The sequence below is a fragment of the Myotis brandtii genome, unplaced genomic scaffold, assembly GCF_000412655.1.
Source record: "Myotis brandtii unplaced genomic scaffold, ASM41265v1 scaffold461, whole genome shotgun sequence".
Lineage (NCBI taxonomy): Eukaryota > Metazoa > Chordata > Mammalia > Chiroptera > Vespertilionidae > Myotis > Myotis brandtii.
Genome location: NW_005367626.1, coordinates 498,007 through 515,468, shown reverse-complemented (window position 1 = coordinate 515,468; position 17,462 = coordinate 498,007). Strand labels below are relative to the sequence as shown.

General features: G+C 42.8%; 1 protein-coding gene across 1 annotated transcript in view; it reads right to left on the bottom strand.

The window, feature by feature from the left end:
• DNAH9 (dynein, axonemal, heavy chain 9) overlaps positions 1 to 17,462 on the bottom strand; it is a 362,890-nt gene that overhangs the window by 255,118 nt on the left and 90,310 nt on the right. Inside the window, exons 23-25 of the mRNA XM_005875413.2 lie at positions 16,713 to 16,838; positions 14,219 to 14,458; positions 13,722 to 13,882 (exon numbers count right to left, since the gene is read on the bottom strand). Of these exons, the coding sequence (XP_005875475.1) occupies positions 13,722 to 13,882; positions 14,219 to 14,458; positions 16,713 to 16,838 (527 nt within the window). The remainder of the gene's footprint in view (positions 1 to 13,721; positions 13,883 to 14,218; positions 14,459 to 16,712; positions 16,839 to 17,462) is intronic.

Genomic DNA, 17,462 nt, shown 5'->3' with positions numbered 1-17,462 from the left:
GCTCTGAGTTTGTTCATGTACAGTTATTCCCTCGCCCAGTGCTATGGTCTGAAAGTTTGTCTCCCCCCAAACTCGTAAGTTGAAATCCTAACCCCTGAAGATGACAATATTAAGAGGTGGAGCCTTTGGGAGGTGATTAGGTCATGAAGCTGGAGCCCTCATGAGTGAGATTCATGCCTTCCTAAGAGGCTGAAGAGGAACCCCTGTCCCTGCCACCGTGTGAGGACTCAGCAGAAAGAGGCCCCTCACACGAACATGACCAAGCTGGTTCCTCGATGCTGGAATTCGAAGCCTCCAGAACTAAATGTCTGTTGTTTATAAGCTCCCTAGTTGTGGTGTTTTGCTCCAGCAGCGTGAATGGATGAAGATACCCAGACACACGAGAGCTATGCTTGTCCCTCTCTCCTTCCCCATCAGCCCCCGAGCCTTCCCGTCTACCTGGATAGAGTTCCTCTTCAGTCTTTGCCCAGCTGATGGCTATGAGCCCCTCAGGGCTCATATTTGTCGTTACGTCTCCCAGTAAACATCCCCAGACCTCTCAACATGGGGGAGTGAGCAGATGTGGGTTCCCCCTCAGCAGAGTTCCCACTCCACTTACAACCATTACATGTATTTAACACACGTCTTTCATGCAGCTCTTAATAAGATACATATAGGTGGGGTTACATCTTACCATTTCATCCCCAGAGAGTAGCACATAAAGGCCCTTATGATTATTATAAATCAAAGAAACAAATTCATAAATGAATGGCTTGACCATTCAGTCTGTTTAATCCTCCTGTGACTATTTTTACTAATGACAATAAACTCAACTTCAAGTTTGTTTTTGACACTTAAAAAAAAAAAAGACCTGTCACCCTGGCTAATGTGGCTCAGTTGGTTGGAGTGTCCTCCAGTACACTGAAAAGGTGGCGGGTTCGATCACAGTCGGGATGCATGTGGGAGGCAACTGATTGTTTCTCTCTCACATCGATATTTCTCTCTCACTCACTCTCTCTAAAGAAATAATAAATAAATAAATAAATAAATAAATAAAACATATTTCCATTTAGATGGAAATGTGCCTTTGGGTAATAAGCACATGAAAAGATGCTCAAAATCATTGGTCACTAAAAATGTAAATTAAATCCACAATGAGATACCACAACACACCCACCAGGATGACTATAATAAAAAAGGCAGACAAGAACAAATATTACCAAGGATGTGCAAACATTGGAAACCTCATGAATTGCTGGTGGGAATGTGAAATGGTACAACTATTCCAGAAAACAGTTTGGCAGTTTTTTAAAAAGTAAACATTACCATATTGTCCTAGGAATTTACCCAAGAGAAATGAGAATGCATGTGCATGCAGACAAACTTAGGTAGGAATGGTCACAGCAGTATTTATAACACTAAGAAACTGAAAACAACCCAAATGTCTACCAATAGTGAATGAGTAAACAAAATGTGACATTGCCAGGCAATGGAACATTAAAAAAATGAAGTACTGATACATGTGGCAACAGGGATGAACCTTAAAGACATTCTGCTAAGTGAAAGAAGTCAGACGCAAAAGGTTCCATGTTATGTCATTTCATTTATGAAATGTCCAGAAAACTCAGAGACAGACATTAGGTCAGCAGCTGCCTGGGAGGGGGTGAGAGTGTGGACTGACTGTGAATAGGGGGAGGACAGTGTCCTAAACTAGGCTGTGATAATGGTTTTACAACCTACCTTAAAGACATTCTGCTAAGTGAAAGAAGTCAGACGCAAAAGGTTCCATGTTATGTCATTTCATTTATGAAATGTCCAGAAAACTCAGAGACAGACATTAGGTCAGCAGCTGCCTGGGAGGGGGTGCGAGTGCGGACTGACTGTGAATAGGGGGAGGACAGTGTCCTAAACTAGGCTGTGATAATGGCTTTACAACCTATGAATTTACTAAAAATCATTGAATTGCACACTTGTAATAGATAAACTTTAAGGCATATATATTATACCTCAATAAAGCTGTTTCAAGTGTGCCATTGGCCCAATTTTTTATACCTGAAAAATCAATACCTGGGCTCCCAGCCTGCAGGTTGGACAGGGAGGAGCCATCTGAGGGGGCCTCTGCCATGAGTTCTGTTTCTGAATCTGAGATCTAGAGTTAACCCCATTCATGCAGATGGTGACTGGGCCTCCACTTAAGGCATATATATTATACCTCAATAAAGCTGTTTCAAATGTGCTATGGGCCCAATTTTTTACACCTGGAAAATCAATACCTGGGCTCCCAGAACCAAAATGGTTTTGAAAAGACTTGAAGTGAGTTCCTGACCTCCTTTAATTAAGTGCAAAATTCCCACATTTGCTTCAGCCTTTGAGAGTGAACCCTGGAAGGCAGGTTCCCTAGGCAGAGAGGAGAGGGGTGCTGATTTTTTCTCCCGGGAGCTTGATGGAATGTGTTGGCTCAGCTGATTGGGGCATGAGCTGCCCCAAGTAATCATGTGGAATGTGTTGGCTCAGCTGATTGGGGCATGAGCTGCACTTAACTCCTGATTACTTGGGCTCACACAGCTGCCTCACTCTCCCCTGTGGACTCGCTCACGTTACAGTTGTTGCTCAGTCAGGCGGGCCCCGAGGCCAGGTGAGTCAGGTCCAGGGAAAAGCTGGGTCTCATCTCCATGGTTCTGTCACTGTAACCATTTGGCAGTACTTCCCTCCTCTCAAGCATTCACAGTTAGATCTTCACAAAGTCCTGTGTGTAGCCTTAACCATACCTGCCCTCCTGAGCTGAGTTCTGGCTCCAGATCGGCCCTTGTGCCCTTTACCTCTTCCAGCCTCAGGTTTCTTCTAGAACTACTGGGGCCTGCCACAGCTCTGAACCTCCCAGGAGGAGAGCCAGCTGCCTGGACTGGTAGAGGTCGGACCCCAGGCAACTTTCCTCCCTTCTCTCTCCCTCCTTTCTGTCTCAAGGCTGCCCCCTCCTCCACCAGAGGGCAACCCCAGCCTCCTCTCCCTGTAACTGGGGGCTTTCCAAGAACCTGGGCATCCAGGAGCACAGGCTTTCTCAAAAATAGAATTCTCACAGAAAACTCCAGAATCTCTCAAAAGAAATCCTCAGAACTGGGTGGTGATCTTTTTTGGAGCATCTACCGAGCTTCTGGTCATCTTCTAAGGAAGCACTTGGAGGAAAATGCTAAAATATGCGCCTCCCCCATAATCATCAAACTCCAGAGCTGGAAGGGACTTCCCAGATCAACGAATCCAACCTCTTTATTTACAGACTAGAGGCCCGATGCACGAAATTCATGCTCAGCCCTCACAGCCCCAGCTGCCTCATGGCCCTGTGGCCCCCCCCACCCCCCGCCCACTGGTTGTTCTGCCATCCGGTCTAATTAGCATATTAGCTCTTTATTATATAGGATAGTAGACTGAGGCTCAGGAAAAAAACGTGGGCTCTTTAAGCGGTTGTAATAACTAAGGCAGGGCCATGAAATAGCTAAAGGGCTATGAGGAAAACCCAAAGAAAAGGAAACAGTATTTCCCTCTCCTGCATGTGGGTCAGCATTATGCTCAGGCTCTAAGGCAGCAGAATGTCCTGTCCTTGGGGACACACACTCCTGCTCTAAGATTCCATCTGTGTTCTTGATAGATTGTCCGTTTCTTTCATCACCCAAGCCAACTGCTTCAGTATGCGCCTGTTTCCCAGTGATGGGGGGATCATGCTACAGTGGTTAGGGCAATGACTGCCATCAGACAGGCTGGTCCAACTCTTGCCTCTACGACAAAGTGTTTGTGAAATCTGCCAAAGTCATTAAACCTCAGTGCCTTAAAAATTTGTGATTGGGGTCCATTACACAGTATTTTCTTCGTACAAAGCAATTTGGATACATTTGCTGCATCAAAAACAATAGCAATTGTGAGAATGGCAAGTAATCCTTTAAGACGAGCACTTGTCTAACCAACTAACCCAGTGGTTCTCAACCTTGGCTGCACATTAGAATCACCTGGGAATCTTTTTAAAATCCTGATTTCTGGGCCTCATCCTCCGGAAATTCTGTTTCTTTGTTATGGGGTGAGGCCACAACATTAGTAACAAAGAAACAGAATTTCCAGAGGATGAGGCCCAGAAATCAGGATTTTAAAAAGATTCCCAGGTGATTCTCATGTGCAGCCAAGGTTGAGAACCACTGAACTAAGCTAACACGGGTCAATTCAGTTAGCTGTTTATTGGGAACACGGACCCTTTGGTGCTGGAAGAGACCTCAGAGGTTTGGCTCCTTTTCCTTTTTCTAAATTTATTATTTAACATGTTTTCTTATTTATTTTATTTTATTTTTAAAATATATTTTTATTGACTTCAGAGAGAAAGGGAGAGGGAGAGAGAGAGATAGAAATATCAATGATTAGAGAGAATCATTGACCTGCTGCCTCCTGTATACCCCACATTGGGGATCAATCCACACTGGGAATTGAGCCTGAAGCCCAGGCATGTGCCCTGACGGGTAATCAAACCATGACCTCCTGGTCCATAGGTCAATGGTCAACCACTGAGCTACACTGGCTGGGCTCTTTTTTTTTAGAGGAAGGTTGAGGGAGAGAGAGAGAAACATTGATCGGCTGCCTCCTGCATGCCCTCTACCAGGGATCAAACTGGTAACCTGGGCATGTGCCTTGAGAAGGAATCGAACTGGCGACCTCTGGGTACATGGATGATGCTCAACCAACTGAGCCACACAGACCAGGGCAGAGGTTTGGCTCTTTCCCCATGCCAGGCTCTCTCCCATTAAAGCCTTCAAATACATCATAGGATCCTGTAGCCTTTCCTCCCAGCAAGGCATAACTTCTTATTTCAGAAGGCAGCTCCTTTCACACTGGGTCAACTTTAGTTGTTTGAAAAGACTTACTAGTATTGAGCTGAAGTCTCTTGTTTTCTTTGGGCAAATGACTTCTATTGGCTTTGCTCTTATCTGCCCCATCAGGCTCTTACGAGCATGAGATGAAAGAAGAGATAAGAAAGGTAGAAAGCCGATTCACTCTCAAAGTATTATTTTTTAGGATAACAAATATGTAAAACATAGCTTTTCCTTTTTTGATAGTCATTTGACAGATTAAAGAAAATATCAAAGATACTATATCCTGATTTCAGTTATGAATAGCTGTGGCTATCCCAGAAATGTGGTCTGGCTAATCTTAGAGTTGGTGGAATCCTAATTGGCTTGTATCCATTTTCCATTGCTATGTAAAAAATTACCACACACTCAGTGGCTTCAAAATTCTAAATAGTTTTAATAATTGAAAATGATGAGGTGGACCCAACAAAGTAAAATGTAAGAAAAGCGAATGCAGATTAGTCTTCCAGCACTTGCACATGTACAGAACCGGGAGCTGTGGTTAGACGGTTCACGGGAAGGAGACCCCGGGCTTTTCACAGGTTTCAAGCTCAGTGTGAGAAACAGCATTTGTAGGAGAACGTCCTCATCATCTGCCAAATCTGTCCCTATAACATTTTAACTTTACAATTTTGAAAATGGTCTGTCTTCAGCATAAACGCCCCCAATTTTAGAGTCTATTCTTTTATGCCCTACACTGGTTGGTAAATGTCTTTCTCAGAACGTGACACAAAGAATTGAGAGCAATGAATGACATATGATCTCTGTCGCAAAAGGGATATCATACCTGGTAACGGAACTGGAGTAGTTATAGCTCTGCTTCATCTGATGTTTACGTCTCACATAAAATTAGATATTCTAGAGGTGACTTAGGAAACTCAAGAGAAATCAAGAGTGAAATTCTTACAAGTAGTAATACAGGGTAGCAGAACAGAAGACACATTTACAAAAATTAATTTTTACACAAGTGTAAACAAAGTTAAAGCTATAATGAAATTAAACAATGATTTCTTAGCTACAACACCAAAAGCACAGTCCATAAAAGAATAAACTGACAAAGTGGACTTCACCAAAATTTAAAACTTTTGTACTTCAAAAGACACCATTAAGAAAATGGAAAGATGAGCAACAGACTGAGATAAAATATTTGCAAACATACCTGCAATAGAATATATGCAAACATATATGCAAACAGAATATGCAAAGAATTCTTACAACAGACAAATTAAACAATAGGCAAAATATATGTACAGAGAGTATGCCAAGGAAGATATACAGATAGCTAATGAGCACAGGAAAAGATATTCAATATCATTATTAGAAAAGTACAAATTAAAACTCAAATAAGATACTACTTCACATCCACTAGAATAGCTATCATTAATAAGACCGACAATAAGCTATGTTGCAAGGACGTGGAGGAACAGGAACCCTCTTAAATTGCTGGTGGGGATAACAAATGATCCAGCCACTTTGGAAAATTGTTTGACAGTTTCTTAGAAAGTTAAACATAAAACTGCCACACCATCCAGCAATTCCCCTCCTAGGTATACACCCAAGAGAAATGGAAACATTCATCTACAGAAATACACACAAATTTCACAGCAGCATTACTTATAATAGCCCCCAACTAAAATAGCCTGTGTTCATCAACTTGTGAGTGGACAGACCAAATGGGTCATGTCTCTGAAATGGAATACTATTCAGACATAAAGAGGAACAAACAACTGACACCTTCTCTACCAAGGCTGCACCAAAAATCGTTCTGCAAAATCAGAGAAGCCAGACACAAGAGAGCACATGTCATAAGAAATGTCCATTTATAAGAAATGCTCAGAATAGGCGAGTTTATAGAGACAGAAATCCAGTGGTTGCCAGTGGTGACTGGCGTTGGGAATGAGGATTAACTATAAATGGGCATGAGGGATCTTACTGTTGAAAAACTGATTTATGGTGATAGTTACACCATTCGGTAAATTTACTAAAAGTTATTGAATTGTATACTTGGAATGGTGATACTTTTGATATGTAAAATACACCTTAATAAAGTTGTTTACATATATATATAAATAATGTTAAGTAGCAACAAATATTTTTAAAAGATCTAGAGATAACAATAAGAAATACTATATGAAGATACTTATAAACTTTTCTGATAAACATAATTAAAGTATAAATAAGCAGAAATAAGTCACATTTTATAAAGATGCCTATTCATTCAAAAGTAATTTGAAGGAATTAAGGTTGACCAATTAAAACCCTAATCATTTACATTTTGGAACTGGACAAAATGATTAAAGTTCATTTGAAAGAGGAAACAGAAAGTCTAAACAAAAATAGTCAATGAAGATACATGATGTAGACCAAGCATGTCAAACTCGCGGCCCACGGGCCGCATGCCTTGTTTATTTGGTCCATGTTAGCTTTTGAGTTTTACATGCTTGATGTAGAACTTTACTATAAAAAATTACCATTCATGAGAAGTTACAAGCCTTAAATAGTATGGCTGATAGATAAATTAACATACTGATGAAACAAAATAGCTATTTTGAGGTAGTTTCATAGACGCAGAACTTTGAATATGGTAGAGCAAACATCACAAAGCAAAAAGGAAAAGGGCCTATTACTCATTACTTAAATGAAAAAATCAAACCATATGCTCCCTGAGATAGTTTCTGTGGGTTTTAAGTCACCTCTAGAATTGAGGACATCTAGATAAGGTGTCAGTTGTTTGTTCCTCTTTATGTCTGAATAGTATTCCATTTCAGAGACATGACCCATTTGGTCTGTCCACTCACAAGTTGATGAACACAGGCTATTTTAGTTGGGGGCTATTATAAGTAATGCTGCTGTGAAATTTGTGTGTATTTCTGTAGATGAATGTTTCCATTTCTCTTGGGTGTATACCTAGGAGGGGAATTGCTGGATGGTGTGGCAGTTTTATGTTTAACTTTCTAAGAAACTGTCAAACAATTTTCCAAAGTGGCTGGATCATTTGTTATCCCCACCAGCAATTTAAGAGGGTTCCTGTTCCTCCACGTCCTTACAACATAGCTTATAGTTTCTGTAGGATGATACTTTGGGAAGTCATTCCTGCTACACCATGAATTCTGATGGGCTGCCAATCAAAATATTTCCCATCCTCCCAGGGGTAGGCACAAGTTTGGGCAAAATACTAATCTCACTGGTCATCAGAGATGAGCACATGATCGAGACAGAACCATTCAGAGTCCCTTCAAGGAATCTGATGTACGGTACTGGGCAAGAGAGGGTCTGAATCCAAAGTCATAAGGTGTAGGTATGGAGGACATCTTTCCAGCCATACAAAGAAAATCTGTGGGAGAGAGAAGTCAGTACTCAGAAGAAAGTAAAGCCATGATCGGAGACTTCAAGCCCTATCAAGGCCCGGGAGATGGTTACACTACAGCAAGCTGGACTCATTTCCCAGGTAGGTGAGATAAAAGGCCTCTTTCTGTGTAAGTTAGTTTGAGTTTGACTTCTATCACTTGTAACTGTTTTTGTTTTGTTTTGTTGTTGTTGTTTTAGATCCTCACCCACGGATATGTTTTTTTAATTGGTTTTGAGAAAGAGAGAGAGAGCGACATGATTGGGTGCCTCCCACACATGCCTTGACCAGGGATAGAACCTGCAACCTAGGTATGTGCCCTGACCAGGAATAGAACCCAAATCCTTTTGGTGTATGGGATGATGCTCCATCCCACTGAACCACCTGGCCAGAGTGTAACTAAAAATGTTTTGATGAAAATGCTCACTTTATTCAATTGACAAAAAGTTCACCAAAGAATTAGAAGAGGTTAAAGGAAAAAGTAAAATAAAAGAAACTATGATAAAATAAGGTGAATATTAAACTGATCTTGAAATAGGCAGGGGCTTTATAAGTATAAAAGTAAAAAAATGGGCAATGACAGTAACAAATAATTCACACAAGAGGAAAATATAATAGCCAATAAATACATAAAAATGCTCAGGCCTGTGAGTAATTAAGATCACCCAACTTCAAATGAGACATAAAATTAATAGTATTTTAACAATAATACTTAATGCTGTCGAGAATTCTGTGAGATGAACACTCTCATAAACTAGCAAAAGTGAGAGCAACATTTTTTTCAAGAATAATTTGAAAGTATGTGTCATCCAATTATCCTGCTTCTTGGAATCTTTCCTGGTGAATTAATGAGAAATGTAGTAAAAATTCATATAAAAGTGAGTTCAGACAGCCTTAATTTTAACAGTAAAAGCTTAGATATAACTTAAATATCCCATAATGTTAGATAAATCATGAGATACTTGTAAGTAGAAGGGAATGCAGCTATTAGAATGTTTTAGAAGAATATTTAGAGAATAAGCACATGATTTAAATAAAAAGAGCGATCTATGACATTTTACACACAGTATATGTTTGCAGTTTCAGTTTTTCAAAGTCTACATGTAGAAGCAATATTAACAATGATTACCTCTGGGTGACTTATTTTCTTTGTTTACAGATTACTAAGTTTTTCCATAAAAATGTCAGATAAAAAACTTTTTTAAAAAAGTGTATGACTTTTGCTAGTGCCCTTGCCCAGGAAATCACCTTCAAAGACTCTTGCAACAATGACATCTCACCTGCTTGCAGTGGTTGCTGAGAAATGAAGAGGTGCTCAAAATTGGTAAGTGGTTGATTAAAACATTACTTAACACAGCCCAGGGCTGAAGGGGCGTTTGTGTGTGAAGGTGAGGGGGACAAGAGGGAGGACCGTCCGAAGGTTAAGACACAACTTATGAGAATCGCTTTTGTTCAGCCTGAAAAAGCATTTCCATTTAGTTCCACTTAGCATCGTGCCAGGGCCCTGCGACAGCGCTGAGCCCACGTGCCTGCTTATACATTCAAGTCCCATCCAGGCGGTGGGAAATTCCAAAGAAACAGGCATAGTCAGTGGGACGCACTGTAATGCGGGTGTGCTTTTAATGAATGTGCAAAGGTTGCATGGATCAATTGTCCATTTGATTAATTCCTCTGGCAGGAGAGAATTAAATGTACTTAAGCTACACACCAGCAAAAGCTGGATGCTCTTTAAAATGTGATTTTCTGTGTTAAGGCAAATTTTTTTTTCTGTGCAAAACCTTTCTTGAGATAATAATGGAAGTCATTGAGAAAATGGAATGTGCCATGTAAATATTCACAACATCCTACTTTGTCGGAAAAGCGTCTAATGTGCAAAACAAGGTCAAGGTCTATATGGTACGCACCATTGTTTGCAGCAAATCTTCCTTTCAAGTTCTTATTTGCATTATTTCATAGAAGAGGTGATAATTTCCTGCTTTAGAAACAACTCATTGCCAAAGCCCTCGCCTCTCCCTCTATAAGGCATTTAGCATTAGAGTTCTAGAGACTCCTAAGTCCAAAAGAGGTAATTATCTTCTTCAACTCATTGGCAGGCATGAAGCCCCCGGGCAAAGAAAGTCTTGTACTTTTTATCACTTGGAGCGATAATGTCTGATATGTCAGTGGAGGGGAAGGCAATATTCTGAATGGTATGGCGAAGCGGGGCACACCTGAAAGTCTCAGCAATCGTTTCACTGCATCCAGATCAGGAGTATTCCGTGCGTGCCTACTATGTGCCAGGCATGGTGCTGGGTCCTGGGTGTGGAGCAGTGAGCAAATCAACGTCAATGTCATCACAGACAGATTCTGATTAAATTGCTCAGATAGAGGAAAGCTTCATTGTTCTGTTCCAAGTGATGTTCTATTAGATCATGATTCAGGCCAGGCAAATATATCAAAATATTACTGTCACAGAGCATTCTGTATCGGACTTCCTCCCTGTTTAGGGGAGGTGTCTTGCTGAGAGTCGCTAGAAAGTCAAAGGAACATGAGAGGGGCCACTCCGAGTGAAGATGCAGGTGAGAAAGCTTTTCCTTTAACCCTCACTGAATGATTCCCACCAACGGATGGAGCCCACGTCAAACCTTGAAGATACCAACCTCCCCTCCCCACGCTGCTACTGCTTTTGCCATCCCTGCTGCAGAGAAATCTGCATCTCCCTTGAACAGACGGTATCTGCCTTGTAGCCTAAGCTGGGGCAGGGAGGAGGGTGGTCCCCAGCTAAGAGCAGAAGACAGAAATATCACTTCTCGTATGACCTCATTGCCCTGTGTCCTTCAGCAGCAGAGACGCAGACAGACTCCTGCGTAGGTGCCTCCTCTGAGTCAACCTCCCCTTCCGGATTCTGCCCATTCTTATACTTCAATGTTCAGCCACCATTCGTTTATCTGAGCCGTATTTATTCAGCATCTACTGGGTGCTGGTGACATAGCGACAAACAAAACACAGAGGTTCCTGATTGCAAAGCTCATATTCCAAAAGGGAATGCAGCCAGCAAGCAAGCGAGCAAGGTCATTTCAGAATGTGGGCAAGGTCAGGAAGAAGACAAGCAGAGTGAGCCATCAGGGTCATTGCTGTGTGTGTGTGTGTGTGTGTGTGTGTGTGTGTGTGTGTATACATGTGTGCACGCAGGGAGAGAGTGTCTGTTAGAAAGAGTCTCCTCAGAACTGAGAGTAGAACTAAAGGGTGAGAAGGTGACAGTGGAAGAGAGGGACATTCCAGGCAGAGGGAACTACTTATGCAAAAGGCTCTAAGTTGGAATGAACTTAAAGGGATCAAGGAACAGACAGGAGGTCAGTGCCAGGCCTCAGGGTGGTTGGTAGGAATTACTAGGTCCCACGAGGAACTCAGGTTTTAGTCCAAGTGCAGTGGGGAGTGATGAGAGAGAGAGTGGTGTGACCTCTACAGGGTTCCCCAGGAAGGAGGAAGTGGGGAATGGTCTGGGTGGGATTCTGGATGGAAGATCTTTCCAGAATAGCAGGGAAAGTGAATTACAAAGTGAAAAGCATGGGGGTGGGGGAGATAAACCATGAGATCTTACTTTGTGGATGATGTTTAGATTTTCAACTCCTCTGCATTTCCCACATCCTATTCCAGGAGCACAGTGATTACAATTTAACTAAACATTGTTTGGAAGTATATTTGAGAATTTAACCAGGACACATGCAATAACACTTAAAATAGGCAGAGCAAAAATCAAGTAAAAGATGACACAGATTCTATTTGGCCATTTTATCCTTCAAAATTTATGATGGTCTCTTCATTACCTACAAGTCACCTATTTGGGGTGAGCCAGTCATTCAGATATACAACTCCTTTTGGAGAAGAAGAGATTCAGCGTTCGATGGAATTATAAGGGGAAAGGGCACTAGCTCTTAGAATTTGCAGAAATCTCCGCAGAATTAAAATATCATTTCTCACAGGGACCATGACCTTATTCCCCTGTCCTTTCTCTCCTTTGCCCATGTTCTGCTCTCAAATAAATCTTCATAAAATACAGTTTTCATCATTTTATTCCTCTGATGAAAAATTTTCAACAGTTTATCAGTACTTACTGAATAAAAATGTCTTCTTCCTAATTTATAGTCTGACTTTTACCCATTTTCCCAGCCTCATGAACAACTACCTCTCAAAAATTCAAGAATCGACTTCCAGGAGCATGTCTGGAGTTTCCCCATTTCCATGACTCTGCCCACAGAATTTCATTTTCTAGAATTCTTTTTAAAAAAATATATATTTTATTGATTTTTTACAGAGAGGAAGGGAGAGGGATAGAGAGTCAGAAACATTGACGAGAGAGAAACATTGATCAGCTGCCTCCTACACACCTCCTACTGGGGATGTGCCCGCAACCAAGGTATATGCCCTTGACCGGAATCAAACCTGGGACCTTTCAGTCCGCAGGCTGATGCTCTATCCACTGAGCCAAACCAGTTAGGGCATCATTTTCTAGAATTCTTATTGGTAGTTCTTTAACTTTTGGGGATCCCAGACCACTTGAACCGTTATTGAGTACCACAGATTGTCTCATTAGAAAAAGTGACACATGCACAGATTTCTGTACAATTGCATGATACCCTAACAGCCATTCTACAACCCACTGAAACACTATTGGAATCCTACACATCCTTGAGGGTCAGGTCGGATTAGATAAGATCTCTTCGCTGAAGTGTTCCCAGTCCTCCTCTTCCCACAGCGGGTGGGACCCCCGTCTGTGCTAGGAGGCTTACACTGCTAAGTCCCTTGCTTGGAAATCTGTAGCATACGGCTTTGAGCCCTCCTTGGTACTATGGCCTTACACGTTTTCCCCTTGTGCTATTTAAATTATTACCTACATATGTCCTATTTCCCTCACTGGAATTGGAGTTTAAGGGCAAGGAATGTTTTAGTCATTCCCAGGGACTAGCTCAGTGTCTGGCATGAATTCATAAATGAATTAATATAAATGACAGAGAATACGGTTCCCTAAAAAAACCATAAGATCCTAACAGTAGGAACTACCTCGCTTTCATCTTTGTATTCCCAGAGTGAGAGGTGCTGAATAAATGTGCGGATTGATTGATAAGAAAATAATCATAGGGATCATTTACTGAGCATTTACACACACTAAGCTTCTTACAAGCATTGATGTCTTTTATCCTTATAAAACCCGTGAGGTGTGAGTTACTACCTCCATTTCACAGATGAGGAAACCAAAAATGAGATCAAGTTTCTCATGGTCACACAGCTGGCATGGGTTAGAGCTGGTGTTAGAACGCAGGTGTATATGACTGCCCAGTAATTCCTCAAAAAGTCATGGCTCATTGGTTTGCTCTGTGGTTTGTTCTTTTGGTTTTACTTTACATCTGTTGTGTTCATCAAGCCCTCCCCCTAGAACTCTGTGAACCCGAGTGACAGCAGCCTTGATGCTGGATGGCCACTGGATGCGTGAGCCAGAGAGCAGGTTTCTGTCAGTGGCTGATGCCAGCACTCACCTGTCTGTCAAAGGTGTGATCACAAGGCGAGGTGTATTTCCCAGGTACTCATAGGAATATAGAAACTGGGCATCACAGATGTTGGCAAAGCAGTGTTTGGCCTCATCATCCCAACGATGCCGCAGCTGGGACAGCCAGAGAAAGGCCTGGGCACTGTCCACCTAAGACAGAGTGGCAGAGCAGCTGGGTGAAACAGTGCCCAGCAGGTAGCAGGTGGCCCTTAGCCACAGGACACACAGGCTCTGGATGACTTGGGTGTTGTCTTGTAGTTAAGGGCACAGCACACTGTGCCCGCCACAGCTCAGAAGGCATGAGCTGCTCTGATTACCTGTTTCTATGGGGGTTTTGAAGGCCGGAGCAGACACCCTGATCCGTTCCCAGCTCTATGGCCAGTGCAGAGTCTGGGCCCCCATGCTTTGTCTGTATGTGAGCCTCTTCCTAACTCCAATATTGGTGTGCCCACAGAGAGGGGGGGCTCCTGCGTGTTTGGTACTCACCTTCTGAGCAATCATCTTGGCCACCACGTCCCGGGCGTGCACATCGATGGTGCATATGGTCATGACCTTCTGTCGGTCCCCCTTGGAGAGCTGGCCAATCAGCATGGTGATGAGGGTTTTGAGCTGGGCCACTTGCTTCTTGTAATAGTCTTTCATGGCACTCTCATAGCCTTCCTCCAGCCTGGCAAATGCCATGCCCACCTCTGTGGTCCACCAGATCTGGGTGCAGGTCAGGGCCACCTGTGGCAACAAGAGGCACTCAGCAAAGCCTTTACCAGGACTGTTTCCAAAACCAGTCCACTCATCACACCAAGGGACTCAGAATGTGACTGTGTGGGTGGCATAGCCCCTTCCCACCCTCTCCACCAGCATGGATTAAGTGAGCCATGCCTGTGAATCCTTGGTGATGTGAAGTGATTACAACGCAGTGGGGCAAGTACTTTCTGCTCTTAAAAAGTATACCATTTGGTTAAGAACAACCAAAGACTTACTCTAGTCATTGTCAGTGGCTTTTAGAAATTGCTACACTGATCATTCAGTTTTGCAGCATCCATCCTGTGCTTGGGAGAATAACAATATGTTGATTGGAATCTCAAACACACTCAGTCTTTGCTGTCATCCTAAATCCTCTTGGGGTCCGAGTATTTCAGTTTAGTGAGCCATTGCTGATCACTTGTGGTGTATCTTGCTTGTATGTAATACTTTCACTACATTTTTTATTTCTTAAAGCTTATAGTGTTGAAAGCCTACTCTTGAAGGTCAAGGTGAATTATACCAAAATTCAATGTGATAATATGATTTGCATTTTTCAGAAATTCAAAATAAATAAATGGGAAAAAGGGAATTCAAATGAACATTTCTTCTGTTTATTGGGAAACTTGATATGAAAAACGTATGATTTTGATTCTTCATGGTGGAGAAGTTAGATACACTGATCACCTGTAGGATCATTTGCTTTGGGAGACATGGTTGGAAGATAAGTTATAACAGCAGCAGGCAACAAGTTTCCATGCCTCAAAATTCTGATTCAAGTAAACAAAGGGAGTCACCCACTTTGTGAAAGAGAGAATCCTGCTGCAATAAAGGCACCACTCCCTAGTTTATCCGCTTTGCCTTTGGATTTAGACATTGGGTCTTGTTATAGGAGTTCCTCCTGCATTGGCATCTTGTTGATATGGTTTGAATGTGATGCAGCAACTGTACTGTTAAAAATACCTCTTCTCTCATGCAGTACCCACCTATGTCCCTTCTCTTCTCACTGTCACAATTGCTGCCAACATTTCCCCACCCTTTTCTCACTTCTCAGCCCCATGCACTCCACTGAAATGGCCTCCCCAAGTTCACAGACATTCCTCAGCCTCTATTTTGCTTGGTCTCTTAGGAGTGCATGACATAATTGACCTCTGGCCTGCTATCAAGTTTCTTCTTTTGGTTTCCATGATTACTATTCCCTGGTTTTTCTTCTACCTAAAAAGGTACCATTTCTCATTCTGCTTTACTGGCTCCTCCCTGCCTATCCAGCCTCTGAGTGATGCTCATGGGTTTGTTCTATATTCTCATTTCAATCTACATATCTTCCAAGAGCAACCTCACCTACTCCTATGACTGCAATTACCAGCAAATACTTACAATCCCAAATATACCAACACTAGTATTATGCTACCAGAAGGGGAAAGGAGGAGGGGTATACTGCAGCCAGAGTCATTAAAAAATTCTCATTAGTTTTTCCTGCTCTCTATTACCCTCCTGAGAACCAACCCACTAAAGGATTCAGACATGACTTAGAATCAAGTCAGACTCCCTAACATGGCCTATAAGAACTAGCTTCGTTTCCTCTCCAGAATTATTCTGCTGCCTTTTGTTCCCTCCACTGCTTACTCTTGCTTCAACCACACCCAGTTCCTCCAAATTCCTTAGATACACTATGCTCCCCTTGCTACTGAGACCTTACACAGGCTTTCCCTCATGCTTGGCTGCTCTTCCCCTCCATCATTACCTCATAAACTCCTATTTCAAACCTCAGCTTGAGCAGCATATTCTCAGGGAGGTGGTCCCCAGGCCCCACTGCCTAGCCCTATGCCCCCGAGTGCCCCGAGCCCCTTTGGTCACCACTCCAGGCCCATCTGTAAGAAATGCAGTCTGTGAACTCCAGTTGGGCAGGTTCAGGGTCCTGGTCCCTTCTGGTGTTGCCCGGACTCAGCAGTGAGCTTGGCATAAAGCGGTCTGGGTCAACCAGTCGACCTGTTTACATTTTCTCCCTACGGCAGCCAGTGAGGGCAAAAACAACAACCCCTCCTTTCCCCAGGTTTTGGTTGAATTAGGTCACGGCTGACAATTCTCATAGTCCCTCTTGCTGACGCCTCACAGACCAGCTTCTCCTGACTGTGAAGCCAATACTGAGTCTGATGTCTGGTCACCCCTGAAGGTTGACCAAGGTCCCCGGGAAAGAGAGCCCAGTGGAGCCGGGGCCCATGAAGCTCTGGTTAGGATGTACCTGAGCTGGATAGTCAAAGAGCCACTGCTCCCTGGGCTTTTCCTCATAGGCAGTCACACCGTCGGTCATCTCATGCCTCACGGTGGCCTTCATGTGAGCAAGCACGTGGTTCAACCATGTTTCCACCTGAAAGAAGACCTCTGGCTTAGCCCCTGGTTTCTGAGAAGATATGATCAGTAATACACGTGCCCTTCCTCTTAGCCCGAGGGAGTGAAGACAGTGCAGCCAAGCCCTGAGGACAACTCCAGTGGCTGCCACAGGCATAGGAGATGACGGCTCATCTGTGTAACCCAAGTTATAGGTGAGCACCAGGCTCAACTAACTGCGGGGGATGTTCCCATTGAACACACAGGACAGAGTGGCAGGCTAAGGGGATTGGTTGGGGGGCAGACTGCCATCCAGGGTTCATAAAGGAAGTCCTAATCTGGGTTGAGGTAGGTGTAAATAAATCAGTGGATTTTCATGACTTTGTCCATGAAAATGGAGATGTGAACCGGGATTATATTTTCCAACTAAATGCTTTCTCAGTCTACAAAAAGAGCACATTCTGAACCAAACCCTAGGGTTCCTCTCATAAAGCAGTCTGATTATTTTCAGTATTGGAATTACTTTCCAAGACACATGTGGATGAAGGTGAAACTCTACAAAAGATATTTTCTCTAGCTGTTACTACTACTTGGGTCATTCAGGGTAATGAATGAAGAAGGCTTATATCTAGTGGTAATGGTGAAGGATGGTAAAGGGGTTGGA